Source organism: Xenopus laevis, chromosome 1S (genome assembly GCF_017654675.1).
Source record: "Xenopus laevis strain J_2021 chromosome 1S, Xenopus_laevis_v10.1, whole genome shotgun sequence".
NCBI lineage: Eukaryota > Metazoa > Chordata > Amphibia > Anura > Pipidae > Xenopus > Xenopus laevis.
The window spans coordinates 75,698,697-75,710,878 of NC_054372.1; the positions used below are offsets into that span (position 1 = coordinate 75,698,697).

Here is a 12,182-nt window from a genome sequence, read left to right on the forward strand (position 1 = left end):
TTACAGTCTTTTTCTAAAGGTTGTTTAGTAGTAAGTCCATCTGTAACATACTAAACATTAATTTAAAAGTGATCATAAAAGTCAATTTAAAAGTGAGCATCAACATTTAACTGTATAATAGTGTGTCAAACAGCCTTCTATCAGACCATTCTCCTATTTAATTTTAAATAGGAGAAGGCCTGAAAAAATAGATAAGCAATACAAAGGCAAGATCAAAAATAGACAAAACTGATACTCTTTTTCTAAAAGTTGCTTAGCAGTCAGTCCATCTGTAAAATACTAAAAATGAATTTAAAAGGGACAATAAGTCAATTTAAAAGAGACCATTATAATTTAACTGACCTATTATTTATAACTGTGTCAAATATTCTTCTGTCAGACTATTTTAAATTTAAATATCATTCTATCAGAACATTTTAAACTTAAATGCAAAGTGATATAATGTACAGTCATCTAAAAAAAAAAAGTACACCCCATGACATTTTTTTTTCTTCACTCCTGCTGCGCTGTTCCCCCATAGTGGAAGTGTGCATCTGTTCGTGCGAGTATGTGAGCATATTTGCGTGTGCACCCATCAGGGTGTCGGAGGTGACACAACAGAAGGTTCTAATGGTGTCTCTTCAGCTAAGATTTTAGGTCATGTCCAAGCCCAGAAACGTAATGGTTTCAACCTGGTCTACCTCTCTACTTACTGTTTAAAGATTGTGTGCTTGTAGCTAGAGCTTCTGATGTCTATGTTTAACTCTCTCGTTTTAAGTTAAACATTAGGCTGTGAACTTTATCATCTATTCTGTTTGTGCTATTCTGTTAGCACTGTGCTATTTAAACTTATCTGTCATTGTGTGGTTAACTTCTTGTGTGGTTTGTCCTTTGTTATAGGCAGTGACGAGGAAGGGGAGGTATGGTGAAGGAGGGGAGTGCGAAGGAAAGGAGGGAGGGGGGAACTAGAGAGGGCAGGGCTAGAGTGGGCTAGGGGTAGGCAGAAGACGCTTAATAGGTACCCGCCAAGTGCCTCCTTATCGTTACTTCTTCTGCCTAAACCTAGTTCCAGCCCTGAAAAAAGTTAACCTTGCAACATGACAATGAAATTTCTATTAAAAGTACTAAGGCATTGCTGAAAAACCGTTATATACTGTTTGAATGTCCACATGTTGAAAATAAATAAAGAAATAAATCTTCACATGGACTGTATTATTTTACATCGCTTTATATCTCTGATAGGAGTAAGTAAACAGGGTACCACCATTTCAAGCCAAAGGCCATTTTAGCCTGTATGTCTGCAACTTTAATATGTCAACAGCATTAGTAAAAGGTAACATGATATCAGGTGCATAAGCCATGCATAAACTATTGCATATATATTCAAATGCAGCACTTGGGCAGCACTTATGGGTGCTATAAACATATATTGCAACATTTTGGAAATAGAAAGACAATTTTTTGACCATGCCCGTTTTTGTGGCCACACCCCCTAATTACCATGTTCATTTTACAAATTTTGGCAGGTAATGAAAGTTTGAACACATTATGTATTGGCCAAAAGCCAATTAAGTTTTAGAAACTTTTTCTGGCTGTTCAGTGCAGGAGATCAAAGAGAAAGTAACAAAGCCGGGACTGCAGGTTGAGCTGTTAAAATCACAACTGTCCCACGAAAAACAGGACAGTTGGAAGCTATGTATAAATCTTTCTATAAACAAAATATATATTCCTAGCACTTGCTAGTTATTAGCATTAAAACTCAAGTGAGGACTATAAGTTGAAGGGATACTGTCATGGGAAAACATGTTTTTTACAAAATGCATCAGTTAATAGTGCTGCTCCAGCAGAATCCTGCATTGAATCCGTTTTTCAAAAGAGCAAATGTTTTCTTTTTTATTTAATTTTGAAATTTGCTGTGGGGCTAGACATTTGAACATTTCCCGTGTGCCCTCAGGTCATGTGACTTGTGCTCTGATAAACTTCAGGCTAATGCTGCACTGGAAGTTGGAGTAATATCACCCCTCCCTCCTACCAGCTGCGGTAATGTAAACAGAGCCTTGTCTGGTCAGCCTGTGAGTTGAACAATAGGCAGGTATCAAGATAACTGCTACCTCTTCAGAAGGATTCTGCTGACAGACTGGGTGGAGCTCTGTGTCTGCCTGCTGTTACCAGTGCTTTGCTCCACAGCCTTGGACTGAATTCAGTGTCGGACTGGGCCGGCGGGACACCGGGAAAATACCCGGTGGGCCCCGACCCTTAATGGGCCCCTGCCGGGCCAGACACCTCTCCAGATATCTTTAAAAAAGTTTTCCTCCCGCAGCGCCGATCAGCGCAGCGCCTTCTGCGCATGCGCCAGGCGCCTTCACGCTGGTGCGCCAAGCGGCGCCTTTGTGTGCGCGCACTCGGCGCGTCGCAGTAGGGGGCGGGGGGGGGGGTCGGAAGGGGCCCTGGACAGTAGTCCCGGTGGGCCCCGGGCCCCCCAGTCCGACCCTGACTGAATTGATTTATACAGTACCTTACTGTACTTGCTATGGGGCACTGAAACACTGTATTTTCAGTGTTTAATAATAACATGCAATATGCACTGTCGTAACTATGTCTAACACTAAGGGGCCCCAGCCTGAAGGGCAGTTAGGGGGAGATTTGGGGGTGAGTGCTTATTTGTGCCATGTGTACCCCTAGAATTAATGCAGGGTGAAGGTTACCCCAATGTTTCTATATATCTGTAACCTTGTTATGAGCTAAGGGGGCCCAGCCTGAAGGCAGTTAGTGTGAAATTTGGGGTGAGTGTATTTGTACCATGAGTACCCCTGGAGCTATAGCAGGGTGACTGTTACCCCAATGTTTCTATATATCTGTAACCTTGTTATGAGCTAAGGGGGACCAGTCTAAAGGCCAGTTAGGGGGAGATTTGGGGTGAGTGATTATTTGTACCCTGGGTACCCCTGGAACTATAGCAGGGTGATTGTTACTCCAATGTTACTATATATCTGTAACCTTGTTATGAGCTAAGGGGGCCCAGTCTGAAGGCCAGTTAGTGGGCAGGGAAGAAAAAAGCAGTGGTGGGCTAGGAAATGTTAGCAGAGCTGTGGCAGTGCAGAGTACCACTGGGAATCATTGAGTTAGTGCAGGTCCTAGAAATAGTACTGACTTATGGTTTATTTATACCAAATAAACATTGCAGGCACTGAGCAAGGTCTGTGTGGGGATGGGATAGCAGAGGGAACACTGTCACAGCACTTTCACCTTATCTTGCAAGTAGCCAGCCTCAAACAAACAAACGCTTGCAGCAAAGAGTACAATTTCCCGCCTCCCAACTCTGTAAACATTAGTGCAAAGGAATTCAGAGTGAATTTACTGAAGAGCAGAAGGTTTGATAGCTGTCTGTGCAAGGAGGGCTGCTCCTGGACGCAGACCATGTGACCACTCTCCTCCTGATGTCACAGATAGGGGAGGGACAGTACACAGCAGAGAGGGGAGGGGGGAGTACACAGCAAGCTCCTCATGTCCTTGTCGCAGTATGACTTGGCTTGTTATCAGTGAGCAGCTGCCTCCAAGCACACAGGCAATGGCGTGCCTGCTGTTAGTGCAGCACGTGGGGAATATATAATGAGCAAATATGGAAGCCCCCATGGCAAAATAAAAATAATAACTTATGTATTGAATTGGGAATTAGCAAAAGGGGAAAGACCCCTATGAATTTATTGTGTCAAACAGCACAACGTTGACACAATAAATTCATAGGGGTCAGCCCCCGAAAACGTTGTGCTGTTTGACACAATAAATTCATAAGGGTCTTTCCCCTTTTGCATTCATTTCTGTGTGCCGTTTCCTCAATTGCTCGTTTCCAGTGGATCCAGGGGAGTGCTGTCTCCCTAGAGGACTGAGCACCAGATTATTGCATCACAGAAAGGCCAGGGAGTGCATACGAATTTTACTTTGACCAGTTGAATCGGGAATTAACATTTTATTTGCCAGACAGTGTTTTTTGAAGTGTACTCTTTATAAAAAGGCAAAAAAAAATGACAACAGATTCCCTTTAAGGTAAGAGAGGACAAGGAGAGATAAGAGAAGGTGGGAGAGGAACAAGAGAATTGTGAGTAGCTGAAAGGGATATCGGAGCAGAAGGAAAAAAAAAGAAATAATGTAAGGGGTAGAAGAAGGAGAGGGAGCGAGGAGATTTCTTACCTGAAAATCCTTTTTCTCATAGGCCCTTACTGTCATTGCAGGATGACTCGGGTTAAGTTGCTCCTCTGTGGAGGCAGGACAAACTAAAGAACTTTCTCCAATCTCCTGCTTCCTCATGGCTCCACCTCTTCCTCCAGTTTTGTACCAGTGCCTGCTAGTGGAGACAGAGCCTAACTGCCTTACTAACTGTAACTAAATGACAAGCAGCAATAAAACAGCACCCCATGAGGAAGGGATGCTGCACTGACAGTACAGGCCTATGAGAAAAAGGATTTTCAGGTAAGGAATCTCCTTTTCTCAGTCAGCCCTACGGGTCAGTGCTGGACAACTGGGGATGTCCCAAAGCTGTAAAAAAAGAGGGGGGGGCTAACCAAAAACTAGGATGTAGAAATCCTGAAATAGTATAACCAAGGACAGGCGCTATCTACTGTATGTGCCACTGCTGCTTGTAGTATCGCTTCTGAAGAGGCCATAACATCTAACTTATAAAACTTGGAAAAAGTGTGCAAAGATGACCAGGTGGCCATCTTGCGTACAGCCTAGATGGATGCCTGGTTATAAATGGCCCAGGAAGCAGTGACTTTCCTAGTGGAGTGGGCCTTGATCTGAAAGGGATCGCTTTGCCCAAGGGCTTATAAACTTCACTTATAGCTGCCACTATCCATCTATCTAGAGAGCCTGGAAACCCTTCTTATTACTACCCAATAATACGAAAAGGGCATCTGAGAATTTGGCAGTTCTGTGGATGTAATACTTCAATGTCCACACTGTATCCAGTGTGTAGAGGCTGTTCTTGCGAATTTGCTGGTTAAAGCAAGAATAATGGAAACACAATTTCCTGATTAAGGTAAGATTCTGAGGTAACCTTAGGTAGATGTGATTGAACAGTTCGAAGCACCACCTTATCCTGATGAAAAATAGTCCAAGTTTGTTTATGCGACAGGGCTGCTCGATCTGATACTCTGCTAGCTGAGCAAATGGCAAGAAGGAAAACCACTTTCCATGACAGGAAACTTAGGTCTAAGGAGCCTAGGGACTTGAAAGGTGGTCATTGGAGAGTTCTAAGAATTAAAAGTCCCAGGGCGGAACAGGGTCTCTGATAGGAGGCCGAAGTTTTCTAAGTGCCTGAAAAAATAGTCTAACCTCCAGCAGTAGAGCCCATTGGCTGTGTAGAAGAGCTGACAGTGCTGAAACCTGCACTTTCAATGCTGACGTGTTTAAACCTTTGTCTACTCCACTTTGTATAAAGTCCAGGATGTGAGTGGATGAAGAAAACTGCCATTATATCCCGTGTGTCCAGCTCCAGGATAGGAACATTTTCCAGATTCTGTGTATGCTGCCAAAGTAGGAGGTTTCCGTGCTTCTAACATTGTGTGTATGACCTTGTCTCAAAAACCTTCTTCCTTCCACAATTTGGTTTCAATAGCTAAGATGTCAAATTTAGTCTGTGGACATGGTCCGCATGTGCCGGGCCTTGTGACTGAAGGTCCAGGCTTAGTGGAAGTGACCATGGTGGTGCCGCCCTCATCTGTACCTGTTTTTCAAACCACACTCTGCAGGGTCACCAAGGGGCTATGAGTATAGTGGAAACTCCCTCTATCCTTATCTTGTGCAGCAAGTGAGGAATGATTGGGATAAGCGGAAAAGCGTACGCTAGTCTGCAGTTCCATGGACAGATTATGGCATACACCCCTTCTGCCCTGGGGTCTTGTCTCTTTGATAGGAATCGTGGAAGCTGTGCGTTGAATCAAGACACCGTGATATCTAGATCTGGGAGATCCCACTTGTTTACCACTTGTTGAAAAAACTTTCAGTTTTAGGCGCCACTTTCCGGGGTCCAAGGTGTTGGGGCTCAGATAATCAGCTTCCCAGTTTTGCACCCCTGGAATGAACACTGCCGATATGAGGACCCTGTTGGACTCTGCCTAAGACATAATCCGGGATACCTCCTTGAGGGCTGCTGCACTCTTGGTTCCCCCTTGTTGGTTTAGGTAAGCGATGGTGGTGCTGTTGTCGGATTGAATACTGACATGTCTGTCCTTCAGCTGAGCCAGTTGAACAGGGCATAGTAAACTGCTCTTAATTCTAGGGCATTTATATGGAGTCTGCGTTTTAATGTGACCATGTGCTCTGGCATACTCATCCTATAAGGCTGGTTTCTGTCGTCACCATTTCTTGGACTGGGCAGTCCCAGCCCTTGCCTTGTGTTGCAGTATATTAACATAGTAAGTTAGGTTGAAAAAAGACACACGTCCATCAAGTTCAACCTTTTAACTTTTTTTAACCTGCCTAACTGCCAGTTGATCCAGAGCAAGGCAAAAAACCCATCTGAAGCCTCTCGAATTTGCCTCAGAGGGGGAAAAAATTCCTTCCTGACTCCAAAATGGCAATCGGACTAGTCCCTGGATCAACCTGTACTACGAGCTATCTTCCATAACCCTGTATTCCCTCACTTGCTAAAAAGCAATCCAACCCCTTCTTAAAGCTATCTAATGTATCAGTTTGTATGACTGATTCAGGGAAGTGGAGAATTCCACATCTTTACAGCTCTCATAGTAAAAAAAACCTTTCCGAATATTTAGGCTGAACCTCTTTTCTTCTAAACGGAATGGGTGACCTTGTGTCAGCTGGAAAGACCTACTGGTAAATAAAGCATTAGAGAGATTATATGATCCCCTTATATATTTATACATAGTTATCATATTACCCCTTAAACGCCTCTTTTCCAGCGTGAACATTCTCAATTTGGCCAGTCTTTCTTTCATAGCTAAGATTTTCCATACATTTTACCAGCTTAGTTGCCCTTCGCTGTACCCTCTCTTAATACAATAATGTCCTGTTTGAGTGATGGAGACCAAAACTGTATGGCATATTCTAGATGGGGCCTTACCAGTGCTCTATAAAATGGAAGAATGACCGCTTCCTGCTGTGAATCAAAGCCCCTTTTAATGCAGCTCAAGACCTTATTTGCCCTTGATGCTACAAGGACCACAAGGTCCATTTACATAATGGATTTGCCTAGTGCAGTCCCATTAAGGGTATAAGTGGCTTGGATATTTTTACATCCCAGGTACATGACTTTACATTTATCAACATTGAATCTCATTTGCCACTTAGCTGCCCAGATTGCCAGTTTGTCAAGATCATGTTGCAAAGATGCTACATCCTGGATGGAATTTATTGGGTTGGATAGTTTTGTGTCATCTGCAAACACTGATACATTACTTACAATACCTTCCCCTAAGTCATTAATAAACAAGTCAAACAATAGCGAACCCAATACCGAGCCCTGAGGGACCCCACTAAGAACCTTACTACAAGTAGAGAATGTACCATTAACAACCACCCTCTGTACCCGATAGTGTAGCCAGTATCCTATCTATATGCAAAAGACTTCATTAAGCCCAACAGACCTTAGTTAGAAAGCAGTCGTTTGTGGGCACGTATCAAACGCTTTGGCAAAATCCAAATAGATCACATCTACTGCCCCCCACTGTCCAGCATCTTACTTACCTCATCATAAAATTTGTCTGACATGACATATTCTTCATAAAGCCATGCTGATTGCTGCTCATAATGCCATTCACTTAACAAGCCTTCAAATAATTTGCCCACCACAGATGTCAAACTTACTGGCCTATTTAAATATTGGAATGACATCAGCTTTTCTCTAATCCATAGATACCATACCAAATGAAAGCGAATCTGAGAAAATCAGAAATAGGGGCTGGTCTAAAGCTGAACCAAGCTCTCTTAGAACCTGGGGGTGTATGCCATCAGGCCCTGGAGCCTTGTTTACATTAATTTTTATTAAAGCCACTGACTAGATTGAGCTAAGCCATCAGTGCAGCTATGAAGTGAGCCTGGGAACTCAGACTCCTCTATTGTATACACTGAAGAAAATAACTGATTTAGCACATTTGCCTTTTCTGTATCGTTACAACCATACTGGTACCATTATTTAATGGAGCAACACTCTCAACCTGCATCTTTTTACTATTAATATATTTAAAAAAACTTTTTGGGGTTAGTCTTAGCCTCTGTCACAATGCACTCTTCATTTCCTTTCTTTGCCTTCAGGATTGCTGGATTTACAGCATTTATTATAGTGTTTATATTCATTAAATGCAGCTTTTGTACCAACAGACTTGTAGTTTTTAAATGCCTTTCTATTCTTGCCTATTAACTTTTTTACTATATTAAGCCACATAGGGTGATTCTTAGAGCTTCTACATTTACTCCTTAAGGGAATAAATTGAGAACAGTAATGATTTAATATCATTTTAAATGACAACCATTTTAGTTCTGTGTTTTTAGATGAAAACGTAATGCCCCAATTAATGCTCTGAAGGGCAGCCCTTAAGGCACTAAAATCAGCTTTTCTGAAATTTATGTTTTTTGTTGCCCCAGTGTATATTTGTTTTTTGCACCAGACATTAAATGGTATTAAATGGTTCAATGACTTGCACATTTGCTATAAGTTCTGGGTCATTAGAGATCACTAGTTCCAGTATAGCATTTTTCTGGTTGGCTCCTCAACAAGCTGTGCCATAAAGTTGTCATGCAACAAGTTTATATACTTTTTCCCCATTAACTGTTCTGGCAGTACTGTTGCTCCACTCAATATCTGGGTAATTAAAATCCCCCATTACCATTACTTTACCCAAACTAGCAGTCTTTTCTATTTGCATCAGGAGCTTAGCCTCTTCCTCCTCACTTACATGAGGGGGTCTATAGTATACCCCCTACAATTAACTTGCTGGACTCTTTACAATTGGTGAAGAACTCTACCCATAAGACTTCTGCCCCCTCATTTTCTAACATAACCTCCTCCTTTATAAAAGCAAACATACATACCCATTCTCCATTTTTATTGCCTCTGTTCCTCCAAAACAAAGTATAGCAAAGTATATTAAATGCCCAGTCATGCGACTTATTCAGCCATGTTTCGGCTACACCAATCACATCATATTTTCCCTCCAGCTCTCCCATTTTACTAGTCAGACTCCTTGCATTTACAAACATACATTTAATACTGGTACCATATTGAACAAATTACATGTGGTCCTCCCTATCCTAAAAAGTACCCCCAACCAAATCTCCTCCGCCATTTTACCTTCCTTTGCCCACTATCTCATCTAACCTGTCTTCCACTGAATCTTTTACTGAACCACCTGAGTATGGTCAAGTGTGATACATTCATCACCTGGGAGGTCATGATGGTTTTTGTTCCACTTTAATGCGACTTTGCGAACGGCACACCGTCTATACTGGCTGCCATTAGTCCTAGTAGTCTGAGAATGTTGTGTGCTGAAATGTGAGGTTGTTGAATGGCATTGCAAGCCTCTTGTTGTATAGCAATTGCCTTTGTTAGGGGTAGAAAAACCTTTTTGTTTTCTGAGTTGGTGTGCATGCCTAAGAACTATAGGGACTGCGTTGGATGTGGACGACTTTTTTGTAATTGATGAGCCAGCCATGGTGTCTGCAGACACTCTTGAGTGTGTGCTATTGCTTCCTTTTGTGAATCTGCCATGACGATGAGGTCTAGGTAGGCGATTGCGCGGATCCCTCTGACTGCGAGTAAAGCTCCCAGGACCTTGGTGAAAACCCTGGGTGTGGATGTAAGGCCCAAGGGCAGGGTTTGGAATTGAAAATGGTTCTGCCCTAAATTGAAACGCAGAAACCTTGGGCTGATGGGTATATGCAGGTATGCATCTTTGATGTCCATCTTGGACATGAAATACCTGGTTTTAAGGCTTTTATGATTGATGGAAGGGAGTCAATTTTGAATCGCTTGTATGTTACGAATTTGTTCAGTGGGTGTAGATTGAGTACCGGACTAAACTGTAGATAGTTTAGCCGTCTCTAATACCTAGGAATGACAGTGCCAATCTGACGTCATCTAATTCTGCCGTAAAGTGCTCTGGCAAAGTTGGAGGGTGTTTTATGAGTTACTGGCACCAGTATTTTGTTGGCTACTGTAGTAGCAGCTGCTGCAGGTCTCAATATGGCTGCCGTGTTTTGAAAATCACGCTTAAGAGCAGAATCAATGTTTTTATCCATAGGATCTCTAAGAGAGCCAGCATTTTCTCCTGGTAAGGTGGTGTTATGTGCTAACTTAACAATAGGTGGGTCTTCTTTGGTTATTTTATCGTAGTGCTTGTAATCATCTGGTATAGGATAGGTGTTGAAAAACCTATGAAGTATATTGGACTTCCTTTCTGCCATTCTGTGTCAATGTATTTTGTAATGGCTTTACATACTGGAAATGTCCCAGGCCTTTTAGAAGAGTTACCTAACACCTTATCTGCTTTGGACAGTGTTACTTGTTCTTCTTTTAAGGAAGAGGTGGAGCCACGAGGAAGTAGGAGATTGGAGAAAGCTCTTTCAGTTTGTCCTGCCTCCACAGAGGATCAACTTAACCCCCAGTGTTCCAGCACTGACAGGTATGGCCGACTGAAAAAGATTATATTGAATTAAATTATATTGAATAAAAATTTGGCATATTTTATAACTGCAATGCTAAATCAACTTCCCAGCAGAATACAAATAACTTTAATCTGTGCTACAGTATACCAGATTGTAGACCAAAAGACCCTGACTATCTGCATTGACTTTAAAAAGGCTGAAACATACCAGTTCCTTGTCTTTTTCTTTTATAATAAGGATGCTTTCCCCAGCACTATCGATACCAGCACGGCCAGCTCTACCAACCATCTGTTTATACTGAGCTCTCTTGAGAAAATCATTAGCGACATAAGGTGCTCGTAAAATAACCCTGTGCCACAAAAAAAACATGGATACATTACTTATCTATGAATTTTATTCAAAATACATTTGTGAGTACTTTTCAGGAACAATGCTTGGGGTTTATTGATTTAAATAGGTAAAATGCCATAAAAAAAAAGATTAATGTCCTCCTGTTGCTTCATTAATTATCCATCAGGCTTTTTATGTCCGTAACCTCACATTCTGTAAACGATCAACTCCCTTCATATCTGTTTATGAATTCTCTTATTTTTCATAGGAGCTGAATTTCTGATTTTTAAACCAGAAATTCAGCTTTTCTAGTGCAGGAGAGCGTGATTGCACAGTGAATGGTGACAGTTGAAATTATATTTTCATCTTAAAGGGGAACTATCGTGAAAATGAAAATTTAATATAAACTTCATCATACTGAAATAAAAAAACTTTATGAATACAATCAATTCAAAATTCTGTACTGTTTCTGAAATAATTAAGTTTATCTTCACTATCCATCTCTCAGCATCTGTTTATCCTCATTCTTCATGCAGCAGTTGGGTGTCAGATGAATGATCCAATACATCTTACCTTTACCTAGAAGATGTATTAGGGTAAGGACACACTGGACAATTTGTCGCCAACGTTTTAAAAAAGTAAATCGCGGCGACAAGACGATCGTCTTTTTTGAACAGACGATTCACAGCGACTATTGGCACAGAGCGATTTGTATCCCATTACTCTGTGCGGTACGTGCTCCACCCAAACCAGAAACGGTTTGTGCTTCCTGCTGTAACCTGGCGTCTTTACGTGCTTGCGTCATTGCGTTCGCATTGTAATTTGAATACAATTGCTGCTACTTATCTGTATGTGTGTGCGTGTCTAGGAGATTTCAGTGCTTTTCTAAGTACATGCTATTTCTGATAAATCGCTCGGAAAAGGGTCTCAGTGCGTTTTGGAGCTACAGGCGATTCACAAACGTGCTGTGGGCACAGGAGCTGGCGTCTTTCATTTGTTTTTGTTCAGAGACAAAACGAGCGATATGTCGCCGCGATTTGCTTTTTAAAAACGTTGGCGACAAATCGTCCAGTGTGTCCCTACCCTTAGAGCTCACTTTATTAAAATCACCAGAAATCCTGTCTCTCTACATGCAAGATTTGTGCAAAAGGCAGTTATCTTGTCAGATTTTGTTTGTACTAGAATTAGTTATTTGAGTGAGCTCTAGTTGATCTGCTAGGAAAGGAAGCCCCAACTATAAGATAGATAGGATTATT

The 12,182-nt window shown here is 41.8% G+C and overlaps 1 protein-coding gene across 8 annotated transcripts in view; it reads right to left on the minus strand.

Moving 5' to 3' along the window:
• Positions 1 to 12,182, minus strand: part of helq.S (helicase, POLQ like S homeolog) — a 289,002-nt gene that overhangs the window by 111,780 nt on the left and 165,040 nt on the right. For all 8 annotated transcript variants that reach the window (XM_041579746.1, XM_041579751.1, XM_041579748.1 and 5 more), the window contains one exon: positions 10,804 to 10,945. In XM_041579746.1, the coding sequence (XP_041435680.1) occupies positions 10,804 to 10,945 (142 nt within the window). The remainder of the gene's footprint in view (positions 1 to 10,803; positions 10,946 to 12,182) is intronic.